The sequence below is a fragment of the Topomyia yanbarensis genome, chromosome 3 (genome assembly GCF_030247195.1).
Source record: "Topomyia yanbarensis strain Yona2022 chromosome 3, ASM3024719v1, whole genome shotgun sequence".
In the NCBI taxonomy this organism is placed as follows: domain Eukaryota; kingdom Metazoa; phylum Arthropoda; class Insecta; order Diptera; family Culicidae; genus Topomyia; species Topomyia yanbarensis.
In genome coordinates this window covers 134,740,004-134,755,124 of record NC_080672.1, presented here as the reverse complement: position 1 = coordinate 134,755,124, position 15,121 = coordinate 134,740,004, and the positions used below count along the sequence as shown (strand labels likewise).

Sequence of the window (15,121 nt, the reverse complement as noted above, 5' to 3'; positions counted from 1 at the left end):
GGCTGCCTAGCAGGGACCTGTTATGGACCAGCCCTCTGCCAACCCTATACCATCATATGGAGTTTGACAGCGACCGACATATATATATGGGGCGTTATAGCTATAAAGCCCCAAACAAAGAATTATGTTCGGCACTATGCTCGATATTCAAGCATTCCACACGACGTTTTGCATCTTGTGGGATGATTTAATATCATATCATTCAGAAAATCGACATTTTGTAACTAAATACAGCTTCTAATCATTCGGTTCAAAATCAATGTTTTGCCTTTCATGGCAGTGATGCTGGCTGTACAGAGACGTCGTTCTTGACAGAGGGCTGTTATGGACCGACAGGTCTGAGCCATAAAGAGAGAATAAAAAAAAAAACAACCGTACACTGGCGTACAAATGTACCCCACGAAAGCTAAAAGCAAACTGGATTAGCACCTTTTCCTACTCTTACTATGAACTCTAAATTTAATTATGGTAGGGCCCTGGATCGGTAAATGCCGAATTCTCGTTTTCACACGGCTCCAAAGATGGCGCGGCGTACATTTGTCTCCTAGTGAAACGTTGTAGGGTTAAGTTACACATCTCCCTGCATAGGATACTTGACAGATATTCGCCTCTACTCACGGAAACTAGACTAGTTGAGTTAAACAATCAATATTCTCCCAGGTGCTAGTCTCGCTTTCCTTTCTTGAATCAGTCCCAAGGTGAAAAGAGTCGACAGCTAGCAGGACACCCATGTATCTCCACGCAAACGATTTGGTTAACTCACTTACAAGTAAGAACACACATTCATCTACCGTGAAGACATCCGTACCAACGAGAATGGATCATACCACACGTAGGCCACATGCTCAGTAACAATCCATTTCGTCCCAACAAAAATAGCCTTGTGCCTATCCCTTCCGCTTGGATAATCCCATTTAATTTCAAATTACTTATTGGTTCATAATAAAGGAGTTCAGCCATCATCCTACTCAGACCAAAAAATACGTATTTCCCCTTCATATTAAACTCCGCAGTTACAGTCCCTAGAATATCTAACTGTACAAAATAAAAATATATATTGTGCACTGGCTTATCAGTTTGGGGAAATTGGCCATATACCAACCAAATGAGAAACGCATAAAATTTTACGAGGGCCAAATTCCTATTGCTGCCTTAAGTATACTTATTACATGATGTGCTAGCCGGAAGAGAAGATAAGCGACTCCCTCCAAGTTAGTCGAGAATGGTAAATGGAATTTGTTTTCTCACAATAATTAAGGCACAGAAATATTATATTCATGGCTCGGGCACAATGTTCAAATATGTATTGTTTTTTTAGCTGTGAAAAGAGTATAAATCAATAGAAAATGGAAAAGAGTGTACAGCGTAATATTTTCCTTGTAAAACAAATAAATCATAAACTTTCTGCACGGTGATGCCTTTCGAAGGCGAGCATTTCATTTGAACGCGCACAATCTTTATGAAACAAACTAAAATATATTGTACAGCGTATAAAACCAGTTTCTAGAGATCCAGGAAAACGAAAAATATATACGCACATCTGCAGAAAATCTCGCCATCTTTTTGTTTGATTCACAATCCACTTCTCACACAAGTTTCGTTCCAAGCGTATATTCGGCACACTTGTAGGTCTGTTAATGTTTCGATGCATTAGTTTCATCTCTACAACATACCAAACCCCTTGGAGTAATTGATGGCCTTTAGCAGACGTTCCTCCAGCTTCTCTCTGCTATCATACTCGGGCAACAGTAATACATTAAAACATGTATGACTGGTTGGCAATCGGTCACAGTTCGGTCCGTTGCGGGCGATAACCAGCTTTAGTCGACTCAATCCGCCGACTGGTACCCGATCGGAGCCTGTGAAAAACTTGGTTCAGACAAACTCATACAAATGGTAAAATGCACACGCACCTGTGGTAAACTGCAGTAGTTTCCGCTTGGAATCCATCGAGAGCCCATGAACGATAGCCCAGAAGTCCTTAATAGTCTGAGACTCAACCGTGAAACCTCCCTCGTACTCAGTAGATTGTTCGAGCTCGTTGAAATCAAACTCCTTGCTACCGCAAACGATTAGCTCGATTTCCTCCGGTCGGAAGAGTAAATGCAGTGGACTTTCATCGGTTACCATCTGGAATCCTCGCTTGAATGCTTTGAACTGCTTTTCGATGCTCTGATTGAGCAAAAAGTCTGTGTATAGTTCAACAAACTCTTGCTTGTTGTCCTGATTGACGAAGATCTTATCTCCATCCGGTTTCAGTTCGTGATCCAGCGTGTTGCCAAATACATCCTTGTAGCAAATTTTGAATGTTTGCATGAAAACTTCTTCCATATCATTGTCCTGATGATCTAGCATTGATTTCAAACTGTTGTATAGAACCTGCAGGGATAATGTTTACGGTCATTAGTCGTAATTTTTGTGGGTTTTTGTAACTTACCGGATTCCAATCACACAAATCCGCAAACGACCCCTTCATGCCCATCAATTTTCTATAAACTACCATAGGGAAGTGGACTGCCAGGATTATATTATTGTAGATTGCCAATCCTAGTACGATTCCGATCAGCGTGAATTGCGCCTCGTTTTCGAACGAAGTCGAATTAAACCACACCGTGTTGGTGTCTTCGTTGTTGATAAACATACCGTAATCTGGGTTGAAAATCTCCTCTATGATCAACTGGAAGAACTCCTTAGACACGCCACCTTCATCAATTCCCTGCTCCCCCGAGAACTCAACCACTAGCTGTTTCTTTAAATCCTTTGGATTCGACATGGCAATCATTTCCAGTTCAACCAACGCATCGTCGATGATATAATCTCGTCGAATTTTTAGCTTCAGAAACGGGTTTACGCTCTGCAATCCCCCACCCAGTTGCTGATGTAGAAAACTCAATCTCCGCTCCGAGTACATCCGAATTCGCGAGTCGTAGTACAGTGCCAGCGTTTTCGTTGCCGGTGTCAGAATAAACGAGTACAACATGAAGCTGAACTTCTTCGACGAATCCGGGAAGAACGCCCCCTCTGAGGTAGTATTCTTGTAGCTGAGATAATCATGGTCCATTTCGATCACATCGCACAGTGGTTCATTGTAGAACTCCTCGTACGGAACGCTAGGTTTCCGGCAATCCAGTATGTTTACGTCCAGCTCAGTTGCCAGCGGATCTTCCAGCCGTTGCTGTTTCGCTTTCTTCTCCTTGCTGGTGTACAGCTGCGGTTCGTCATCCTCGGGGATGAGCGAAAGGTAGGTTGGGGGTGCAATGTCGCCCAGGTCGGCTTCCCGGAAATGCTTCGGTTCCACATCGCCTGCCAGGATGTTCGCGTAGAATACGATCTGTTGTGATAGGAGAGGATACAGATCTTTGATTTAAAGAATAATAAGTAGTTAAGTAACTTAAGAAGACACTAGTTCAAAAATTTGAGCGACTGAGCTCGGGTTGAAAGCAGATTATGTAAGGAATTTAACATTATGGATCGTTATGGGTGTGAATTATTGAATTATCTTGTGTATATTTTTTTATTCCAAAGAGCGGAACTATTGAAAAACTTTTTTTTTAATTTTATGATAATAAATCTAAACCCATGAAACTCAAACGAATATAGTGTTGGTTTATCAGATCTATAATGATTCTGAAATTTACAATTGACATTTGGGATTGCAAACAGATAACGGTGTACCAAATCATGCTGTCTGTGTGAAGATATCCTTTTGCATAACGAATGACGATAGCTTATACGTAGTTTAATAAACCACGTGTCAATTTATAAGCCAAATAAATGTTTTTATCGCGAAAAAATATGAGTGTGTTTGTGTTTTCAAACTCATGATCTCAATTCAACTGGCTTACCTTCATCACCTTTGTCGCATTACAAACAATCTCATTGTCGTGAATTTTCACATCACGATAATAGTTCAACGAGAGCGTCGAAATCGTGATCAGTTGCTGCAGTAGCTGAAGCAACGGTTGGACGCTGTCCTTGCAGTGCACCGACCAAATGTGAGCTAACCGTGCTTGTGCCCACACGGGCAGGTGACACAAGGCTTCACAAATTCGCGGGAGAGAAATTTCCAAGAACTCGGCCGTCCCGATGAGCAGTACTTCAAAAATGATCACAAAAACAGTTATAATCTCTTCGATGTCCTCCTTCTGGGTTAGCAGCACACGCAGGTCGATACTCAGAGCTTCCCCGGCCGATTGTAAGGCATTGTTGATTGGACCAAACACGGAATTTTTTTGTTCGTACAGTGTTTTCATGGCTCGTCTTAAACTTACTAGATCAACCGAGGTGTGATGTTTTTCCTTAGTCTCTGGCATCTTTTCCGCCGAACTGTCTTCGTCCTTGTCCAGATCGCCTTCGAGCGCTCGCAAGTCTTCCTTTTTGAGGTTTTTTAAATCCTCCGGCGCCTTTTCGAGCATTACGTCGATACTTGAGCAGGGTTTCTTTTGGAAGCTTAATGCTACCGATCGATATGAGGAAAAAATGGCACCTAATTTACGTATCAATGGCGCATCCGAGCATTCTCGCTCGCAGACCTTTGTTAGCTCTAAAAGCTTTGCTTCATCTAGATATTCTAACGGAGGAGTATCGCGCTTTTTACAGTTGCTTTCTTTCGAACTACTGCTTACAGGTTTCTTCTTCGCACTACCACTAGAGGAACCATTTTCAGCCAGATCGGCTTTACTGCTACCCTGATTGGTAGTAATGCTACGAAGAGAGTAGCTGTGCGTGCTTCCTTCACCGCCTCCTCCTTCGTAGGGATGATTTTGATTTTTTCGCCCATTCGACTGTTCGTCTTCATCCATGGATTCTTGATTCGAGCTGGAAGATATTAAATGCCATTACTTCCAATAATTAATGGTTAGTAGTTTGTTGTAAGCGCCAAGCAACGAAAATAAAACTTCTAAATATTTTGGAAATCCCTAGAAGGACACCTACCTGTCGTTAATCTCCTCCATGTCTACGTTCCTACCTAACAATCCCCAAGCAGTACCAGCTTCCGTGCTTACAGTTGAATCATCCAATCCGGAACTGGATCCAGAAGAACTAGCAGCAGAAAGATGACCACCACTACTGTTTCCATCGTCTACAGTTCCCCCAGAGGTAGAAGCATTTGTCATCGTTTTTGGCACCTTTGATGGATGCGTGTCGCATAGTTCAGCTTCCTGCGTGAATAGTTGAATAGCACGAGCGGCAGCTGCGTTTGGGCTAAGTTTCTCCACCTTGCCGCTGGAGGCACAGTATTTGTTGTTGCATTTCGGATTGCCACAACCGTCGACCAACTGGTAAAAATATCGTTCGATGAGTTTTTTCGCCGAGGCTCGTTTCATGTCTCCGCTTTCAGATACGGTTACGCGAGGCCCTGGAGTGATTGTAGTGGATGAGGAAGATTCCGCGGTACTAAGCGATGACGTAGGTGGGATACTTTTGGAACAATTTTCTACCACGTTTGTAGTCGGTGCTAGTGCAATGGTTTGGTCTGAATTGCTCTCGAGGAGGCTACAGTCTTGCTTGGGCGTTACTGTGACAGATGAGGCTTGTTCTGTTGGCTTATCACCGGTTGACGACGATTCTTCACCGATTCTGCATGGTGATTGGTAATGGGTTGGGGATTCAATAATGTTGTCACATCGTGAAAGCACAGTTTGCAAATCATTTCAGGGCGTTCCAGGGGATTCCATTGATAAGAGTAAGAATCATATTTCGGTGTTCTCGTTATGGAAGTTATTTTGCCTCCTCGCGAGTCACAAATATGGCTACAATCTGGTTAATAATTTACTAAAACATTTCTATGGTCTAATGTTCTAGATTGCGTCGGAAGCAAACATTTGCGTACAATAAAAACAAAAATGAAACGCCATACTCACTAAAATAATTCACCTAAGATAGTTTCCCAAATGCAGCACTCCGAATACAACTGATCATTATTGTAACTAGGTGCTGGTGCGATGTTTTCTTCCCACTATAATACTGACCTTTACAATTTTCTCCTTCGAGAGATCAACGATCCCGTTTGCAACCTAAACGGATGCATTGATGGGAAGAGTTAGAAATTCGAAATTTCCGTCTGAGTTTACACCATTGTCATCAGACCGACAGCAATACTGAGAAATAAGTTTCTACTGTCGCGTCTAACGAGAAGACATCTTTCGGCTCTACGAAGGTCGTCTACAGAACAAAGAATAAACAGCGACGCGCAAGTTTAAATGAATCTTATTCAAAACGCATTATTTTGTCCATCGCTTCGTATAATATCCGCGAAGCATAAAGAAACAACGCAAACGAACGTAGTGGAGAACTGAGATGATTTGCAAATTCAGTGCGCGCTAATTGTGCTGGTGTTAATTTAAGCATTTTACATCTCCTAGCCTCAAAGTTTTACGAACCTGGAATCGCCGTCGGGTTTAGTCTGTTCGTCCTTGTTCATAGAATTTTTATTGGCACTTCGAACTTCGCCAATGTTACCTCCTTAGTATCTCTGTGTATCCGTATCCTTGGGAAACGGTAAAATAGAATGCTTTTGTTGATAACGAAACACGATATTTCTACTAGTTTTTTCTTCGGTGTCTAGAGCAACCAAAAATCCTATTACGGCGATTATCCTGAAAAAGTTTATCACAAAAACACTTTTCACTGTTTATGCATATTCTGTACTAGGTTTTGAAACAAATATTAGTTTAAAGAACGAATTCCTTCGATGACTAATTGCAATTTTCGTGATAAATCGTGCAATATTTTTAAAATGATAAAATTCAATGTTTGGTTCACGAAGTGACAGCTCGTGGTTTTTTGCTGAAACCGGTTTCAACCGATTCGCAGTGTAGCCAAACTAGAGTTGCCATTTACACAGATTAATCCGTAAATATTAAATTTTTGAGTGCATACACCGAGGAAAAAATATAGTAACTGTCACCAAATCAGTAAAAATGACCATAAGATTGGAAATACTAAACTGTTTATGGTGAAAAATGCTAGAAAAATGATTAACACTTTACTATACTGTTGATATTTATGACGTTTCTGACATGGTCACTCCAACAATATTGAACAATAAAGTAAAAATGAAAATATGCACATGGTCAATCTCTTATGTGGTTTTCGTTTGAAGCGAAACTGAGTCAGTTCCTAACCCCAACTGCTGTCAAAACGTATGAACTGACAGCAGTTGGGGTTAGAACCTGACTCAGTTTCAGGTTCAAGCGAAATCGCCATTAAATAGAACCATTACTTTTATATATTGTTATTATTACCAAATGCAAATTATTTACATATTTGTATTTGTTATTACTTTTCATTTGATTGTCTTCTTCACTACAAAATACCAATTCACAAAGACTAATTGTATAGTTTCTATAGGCTTGTAAATATTGAAACAACTAAATACAATGTTTAAATCTAGGGGCAGATGCACTTTAGCCAAGTTTCTGTGACAACGATAATATCGTACTCGCAGGAAGTGAGGGTAAGCAATAAGGCCTGCGTGTAAGCACAGAGAACAGACATATAAGCTAGAACAAAGTTATCTTGAAAAACCTGTGTTAACATTTAAAAGAAAATATGTTGATAATCATTTCGTCCGCATTTTTTTGACAGGGCACCATCGCATACAGGTTTGCATGCGTGAGTCACCATTGTATTCAAGTTTGCAAACAAGTGCCGTATAGCGATTGCTGGCCGATCGCAACGCCGGCTAGTGGCAAGTTGCTACTTGCTGTTGTCATGAAACTTAAAACTTTACTTGTATGTCAGTTCTCAGTGGTTTAAGTTCTCATTCCGTGAACGTTGTGATAGTAGACGGATTTGAAATCATGTGCTCTATGATAATAAAATAAAATTTGATGGTGGATAATGTATTCCATCGCGGCATACACATATATATAAATTGTTTGAAAGATAAACAATATTTTATATATTATTCGTTCCATTCGCCACATCAGGATCGAGAAAAAGAGATTGTGTACATTCGGCTAAACGTAGCAGACTACGTGCGTTTCATTAAGAGCTTCTCTCAAATAATTGCGACGTTTGCTTGGAGTTACCAAACCGACCACTTTAATGACAAATGTTGAAGCGACTTTTTGGTTAAAATTTGACACTTCGAAAGTTATTTGCAAAATAACCCTACTCTGGAGCATGGTTATATTTGACAGTGCGATAGTTAACTTTGACAGCCCGTTAGTTAAAATGTTTGCCCATGATACAGATTAAAAAGGTGGGAACATTTTCTGTACTTAATTGAGGTTGTCAATATTTTTCAATAGACAATGAAGGGAGAATGATGAAAACGAAAACATTTAGTGTCAAGTATTTTTCTTGAAATATTTCATGATGTGGATGTTCACTTTTCACGGCTATGACTGTCATACTTAATGTTAGAAGCAAAAAAACTAATATTCAAATGTCGACAAATATTCACACCTCTACACTCAAAAAAAAAGTAAACGTTATGCCTATTGATTTTACACATAGATTTTTGCAATTAACAGAGGCATATAGACACCATTTGCTGGCACATAAACCTAATGTGTGTATTTACAAGAAATATTATTCTTACATTCACATTTCATTACTATTAGACACATAAAACCCCATTCTATAACAATATGCACATATAACATATGTGTGTGCATACATAGTTTGTGCAGTTGACACATAGAAGGTATGTGTGCGCGAGATAACAATAGCATTTCTTCTTCATATGAATTATAAGCGGTTTGAAGCAAATAGAATTAACGTTTGGATTTTTTTCAGTGTGCCAACTCGTGGTTTTTGCAACTGTCAATTCTAATTAACTATCCGAATGTCAATATTTGAAATGGGTCGCCCTCTCGGTTAATTTTTACAGCCCTTAGGGCCGATTTCTTCACCCTCGTTGAAATTTCAAATCAGGTTCACCAGTACGTTTAAACCTGGCTTAAGCGCTAAGCGAGGGTGAAGAAATGGGCCCTTAATCATTCACTTTCAAGTTGGCGGGATTTTCATGACTATACCGTACGTGTTTATTTCAAGTTGAAGCTTTTTCATTCACCAACCAAAGTTGTCATTTGCTCTGTAGAGGCGCCAGTTTTGGTTAAATGTTGACATGTTTAACGTTTTCAAGCATACATCAGCAGTAACAAGGATGTTCAGAGTAGCTTTGCTTGAAAGACCTAGTCAACACCCCAGTAGAGAGATATTCACATAGTCAATGAAATTGAAGATAAATGGAAAATGATTGAGCAGCTAGGCTGTTTGAATGAATGATGCAAGCGAACAACTGCGAATTAAACCTAGTAGGGTATGATTTGAGATTTGTTCCTCCTTCAAGTTCAAAGCAACCTGTTGAAAATTTGAAGCTCTGTCCTGGAGCATAAGAAGCATAATTCTAAATAACCTTTCATATATTCGAGTCCCTACAGGAATTAGAACATATTGGAACGTTTGGCACGTTCTGCATGTTTTTCGGACATAGAAAATTGGTAGAGAAATGGAAAATGACAACACAATACAATCACAATACCAAACAGTAAACAGCCTGGATTCTTTACTCCCGAAGGAATAAGCAGGATTCATTATTCTTATAACTTTATCATCCTGGGTTACACATCTAGAGAAAATCGTGTAAATTCGATGTAAATTTAAGTCTCCTATACGAGTATCAAAATGACGAAGTTTCACTCTAAATTTTAATTTTACATGGCATTGAATTTCGCCAATCACCTCATGATACTTCATAGATGATGTTAGTTGTGACTGTTCATAAGTGTAATTGCATGTTGCCCATGAAAAGCATATTTTTCATGTAAAATTAAACGAAACACGGTTAAGTTCCGTCATTTCATGAATTAAGGTTTGTTTCAAATTACGTCAAGGATAAATTTGAGATTTTTTTGGTGTGCAGGTACAATAGCATATCATATAGCTCTTCACCACACTGGGTTAGGAACAATAGCATATCCTTGAGTTTTAGCTCCCTATACATAGGTTCATCTATGTCTGAAAAACAAAAATTCGGATACGAAATTGCATTACTTCGAGACAGTTACATATCAAATTATATGAAGCTCTGTAAACGGATTCACAAAGATCACACGAATAATACTCAGTATGCTGAATAGTAGTAATATGATAATTGAGTTTAAAATGTCCAGTCAGTGCCCTGACTGCAATTGTGCTTGGAAAAATGCAACACATTTTTTGACATTTTCGGATTCACATCCGGCAGAAAAGTCATTGATTGGACGCAAGTTTGCAAGCTACGCCAATGGTTCGGATGCAGCCCAAGAGCGAATCTTGTGCTTTATTCAACTTATCAACAGTCCAAAACCAGTTCTGAACCAACGAAGTCAGTCACAGCGCCCGATTTAGCCAATTCGTTCGCCAATTCATTTCTAGTAATAGCGGAATGATTGGGTATCAGTAAAAGGAGCTGCAAAGTTATTCGATTTGAGTTCGACATGCGATTAATAATTACGATCTCAAATCTGTCAAACTACGTGCGTATAGAGTAGCCTTACTACCCGAGTAAAAACTTTTTTACTGCAAATTGCGTACCGATTGTACGCCACACATATTCGCGAAGATTTCTGCTTGGAATACATTGCAGTATCTGCAGCCATTCCTCGCGAGGCGGAATTCTCACATTGAAAGTTGTTAAAAGAAAACTACATGTAAGAGTAAGGTCATTGGGAGCAAGAATATACTAATTCCAAATAACCATTTGGGGCTACCGTGTTGTGTGGCTTGTTGCACGAGGCGGTATGCACAAGAAAGTGTATAGTGGTTTTATGTTTAAGAGTCCCTTTAAAGCAGCAGTAGGAGTTGTCGCGAACGCACCAGTCATCGCCATCAAGATCATCCTCTGAGAATGTTTAAGTTTGACTGAATTGTCGTGACTTCTTCTGCTGTCACCGCACAAGGCATCCGTATGTCAGTATTGCTCCAACAATTTTAGTATAGATCCACCGCATATGCTTGGGTTTGAGTCCCCAAGATTTGTCTCTCTACATTGAAGAAAGGCCATGTAAGCTCTCTTGATTCTGAAATCGATGTCCACAGACACTCAGTTTCCTTATTTCTTCTTGATGAGCACTAATGGCGGTTGCTAAGCATTGCGTGTATCCAGTTCGTTATATATAAAGGTACTCCATGACCTTGCGTTGCTTCCAAAATGGATTCGAATGACACGTTGTTAAGAGAACCTTTTTTGCCAAAAAGCTCTTAAACTTGATTGCTTTTGCAAAAAAGTTTTTGTTCAGTATTGTAGGCAATTCTGTGCATCAGGGTGTCAGTTGACTTTTTCCGTTGATATGCATGTTGCATTGCATACCAAGCGAACATCCTGAATGTAGTGGTTCATTAGGATTTCCCGCTTCCTATGCTTGTTCTATAAACTCTTGCGTTTCCTTGAGAACTATGGCTCTAAATAAACTTTTTATATATTGCAGTCCCTGGCTAATTGATCGTTGTTAGAACTTAACGGTAGCATTAAAAAAAGAAACAAGTTTCGGACGCATAAAAAACCATAAAAATATAAAAAAATCAAATCCTTTTTTCCTGTATTAATTAATGATTTCACAAAGATGAATCCCTGTCGGGCGGCCTTACAATGGTTTGCCAGTACTTTAGTCATACTCCTCCAAAAGAAATATGTTTGCATATTCTTCAACTCCCAATAACTTCTGTCCCAAGGCATGGGTGGTGTTTCTTAATGAAGGCCACAGCCTTCGGCAAGTACTCGAGCTGTACACCTCCTCGTTGACAGCCAGTCGTGAAAAAAGAAAACCGGCTTTGACATCCCCTTCTAACTGATTGTCAACCACAAGAGTGCATTTTTTGAGAACTGTCCTTTGCGTTGCTGCTCACTGAAATAGCCGATCTCCCGTCAGTCATTTCGCTTCGCAGGGAAGTCATCCTTCAGAAGCACCTGCAGTTGCTTCTTTTGGATGACCGCCTGCGCTTCCGACAGGGCCGGCCTGGACTTCCGCTTCCTTATTACCATCCCCCTGTTGCTCAAATAGTTTTCGACCGTCTGACTGGTCACACCAACCTTCCGGCGCAAGCACGGAAGGATTTCGCCACCTTGCGTCCGGTTTCTGATTCAGCACAGGCTGCACCTTCGGGTCACGCAAAATTGTCGAACTGCTGTCGTGATGGTTGCAGTAAACGAAATAATAGTTTTCAATTTTTTCTATATATAACCGGCTACCATTTATTGACGATTCAATGACCCCTCGCCAGGTGGCAATATAATGGCATAAATATCGGTAGTAAAATATTGTCGCGCTTATAATAAAATCTCACATTGCGGGCGTCTGAAAGGCGCATCAAATATAGCCGCAGTTGCTCCGCAAGCAGACTTCAGTGGAGCTTTATTTTTCTGCCAGCTGTGTGCTTTTTGAAAGCTTCAAGGAAAAAGCTGCCTATAAATTTATATAGGCGGCTGTCACGCGCCTATCTCAATTGAGCTTTCACATAATCGCATATCGAGCGATTATCCTGCAAGGCACAATATTCAGCGCATGACCATGTACGATTTGTCTGGTTACGCGAGTAGGGCCAACGCGGAAAATTTTTATTTTTATGAAGAATGGGAAGAAGCGAAAGAAAGAATAATTTTACTGAACGAAGTATCTTCTCCAATTCGCTAGGTTGTTTTTCCGGAGTTTAGTCATCTTATTTTTGTAATAGGTAAACTAGACTAATTTTGTGTATATAAATGTATATTATTGAATTATGATAGATTTCAAAGAAAAAAAAACTGCTTTATATGCATATAAATTGTTAAAAAAAGTCTTGATACAGCAACTGTGAATCGCTTTTGTATACCTCAACATTAATACTATCAGCATCACTTTATAACAAAATGTACATATTGATTTTTTTATATAAATATTGTCCAACATACCGCTAAATGGCTAATCAACTGTAAAAGTTGTACATTTATATTAACATTAATTTCGATTTAGATATTACACAAAAAGTCAAGAAATACAGTAAACAATACAATTACTACATAATTATTTAGCTTTATTGCTCGAAGCTGGTCTTAATGCATTAACAGCGGATGGTGCCGATGCACTTGCCCCATTCCGACGAGCTTTGATCCGGGTCTGCAACGTGGCCAGTAATCCGTTCAGCACATCGTGATTGGGTATCTTCTTGGCAAACAACAACCGTTTGACGGAATCGTCATAGGTTAACAGCGCTACCATGTTCTGCAGGAGAAATCCTTGACAGTACTCCATCAGTTTCTGTGCGTTGTAAACCTAGCAGATACGGTGCGGTTAGTTAAAATGTTATCGACAATAAATGTATATTTAATAGCGAATACGAAATACCTTTGCGTGAATGTACATTGCTACTACGTTATCGATATCGATCATCTCAGCGCAGCGGGCCTCAGTGTAGCGGAGGAGTCCCTCCAGCTGGAAGAAACTGGCCGCAGCCATCAACTCAAGCACATCGCCAGCAGCCACATCCAGTGTGTTGCATCCTCCACTATACAAGAATTGCATCACCAACTGAAAGCATAATTGGGAGTTAATCGAAAGAGTTTCTCGGTTTCCTCGAAGACCTACCTCGAATATATGGTAGCGAATGTCGTTAATTTGTACGGTTGGCGTGCCGGTACCTTCGTTCAATTTGGAACTAAGCATACTCTGCAGTCGAGGTGAGGCGGTCACTAGAACGATCTTGTGTCCATAGAAGATACGATTTTCGACCCTGCAATTTGATGTTTGGTTAAAATATTAAAATCGATTGTGTGGAATTATTTAGATTCTTACCTAAACGTCACATCACTCAACTCTGGATTATTGACAAACTTGGGATCAATTCTAGATCCGTTCGATGGTTGCAGTACCGGTTCCTTGATTTGTTTAATTGGTTCCCAACCAAAGCACGTGCTAAAGATATCTGCCAATAGTAAAGTGGTTCCTTCCTTCTATAATACAATATTACTAATTAGTAGAACGTAGTTCAGTATACGGATGAGTTCAATAACATACTTTGCTATATCGGAAAATGTTGAACAGCAAAGGCAGACATTCGGTAACAAACTGCTGACTGTAGTCATCTGGGCAGACCTGGAGAAAGTCCTGCAGAAGCTGATCGATGACTGCATCTAGTCGTAGTTCATGGGCAGCTGCCAACGCGTGCATCCAACAGTGGAGCGTCCAGGGAACTCCGAGCGCACGCAGTTCGATGGTTATGTCTAGTCGAAAAAAAGAAAAGCAAATATCTTCTTCTGCTTACATTAGGATGACTATATGCATACCTAGATGATTATTTTCAGCACTATGGTACATGGCCTCTTGAAGACTTTTTATTTGCGTTTTGTTCAATGTTGGTGGGACTTCAGTTTGACGATCCAGTTGAGTGCGGCTTGTGTTGTCTCCTTCGGCGAGCATCTCTTCTAGCGAAAGTACTTCCCGACTGCCTGGGGCTAAGGGATGCGATAGCAACTTTCTCAGCGAAACTCGTTGGCCATGGGCGGCTGCCACCGATATTGCACTAGAATAACAAACGAAATAATTAATATAGGATATCTGGTTGAATTTATACAGCTACTTACCTGTAGCAACCACGCTGAGCACTGCCTGAAAAACAAAGCGAATCCTTAAGCTGTGTTGACAAAAAGGCATGTGCTCCATGTGCAAGAAGTAGCGAAACGACTTCCACCACACCACCTCCTCCGGCAACCTGCAGGGGAGTCAGTGTACATTTGTCTTCGCTTAGTCGTGCTCCGCCTTCTACATGAGCTCCCCGCTCCAGCAGTATTCGAAGAGCTTGATAATTTCCTTTACACGCCGCGAAGGTTACTGCTGTCCAGTGTTGCGTCTCCGGGTGAATAGCTGGACAGTTTGGATAACCGATGGACGGCACTTCGATGTTTGGATCGGCTCCAGCATCCAACAGTGTTTGGACCGCTGCATCGTCGTTGCGAACTGAAGCAATCATAAGAGCAGTTACTCCTTGATGATTCAGCGTATCGTACCGGGTCGTTGGTGGAACCAATGAAAGAGCTTGGATTAGAAGCTCTGCACGCCCGGTTAGCATCAAACGGAATGCCAGAGCATAAGTAGCACGACGACCACATTCACTGGAGTCCTCCTATGGGAAAACAAAATCACTATAGATCGTT

The 15,121-nt window shown here is 40.5% G+C and overlaps 2 protein-coding genes across 4 annotated transcripts in view; both read right to left on the bottom strand.

The window, feature by feature from the left end:
• Positions 1-1,269: 1,269 nt before the first annotated feature.
• On the bottom strand, positions 1,270-6,783 carry LOC131692449 (ubiquitin-protein ligase E3A). 2 transcript variants are annotated; one of them, XM_058979502.1, is made up of 6 exons: positions 6,384-6,783; positions 4,936-5,580; positions 3,846-4,818; positions 2,438-3,331; positions 1,914-2,379; positions 1,270-1,859 (listed from the first exon to the last, which is right to left on the bottom strand). In XM_058979502.1, exons 1-6 carry the CDS (start codon positions 6,422-6,424, stop codon positions 1,663-1,665), a joined length of 3,216 nt encoding a protein of 1,071 aa, XP_058835485.1. In that variant the 5' UTR covers positions 6,425-6,783; the 3' UTR covers positions 1,270-1,662. The 2 variants fall into 2 exon arrangements, with proteins under 2 accessions (XP_058835485.1, XP_058835486.1); XM_058979503.1 differs by lacking the exon at positions 6,384-6,783 and adding an exon at positions 5,865-5,976.
• Positions 6,784-12,741: 5,958 nt separating this feature from the next.
• Positions 12,742-15,121, bottom strand: part of LOC131692447 (ankyrin repeat and BTB/POZ domain-containing protein 2) — a 277,153-nt gene continuing 274,773 nt past the window's right edge. For both annotated transcript variants that reach the window (XM_058979500.1, XM_058979499.1), the window contains 7 exons: positions 14,552-15,090; positions 14,255-14,490; positions 13,986-14,191; positions 13,764-13,921; positions 13,557-13,701; positions 13,317-13,499; positions 12,742-13,244 (listed from right to left, as the gene is read on the bottom strand). In XM_058979500.1, coding sequence (XP_058835483.1) covers positions 12,996-13,244; positions 13,317-13,499; positions 13,557-13,701; positions 13,764-13,921; positions 13,986-14,191; positions 14,255-14,490; positions 14,552-15,090 — 1,716 coding nt within the window. In that variant the 3' untranslated portion in view covers positions 12,742-12,995. The remainder of the gene's footprint in view (positions 13,245-13,316; positions 13,500-13,556; positions 13,702-13,763; positions 13,922-13,985; positions 14,192-14,254; positions 14,491-14,551; positions 15,091-15,121) is intronic.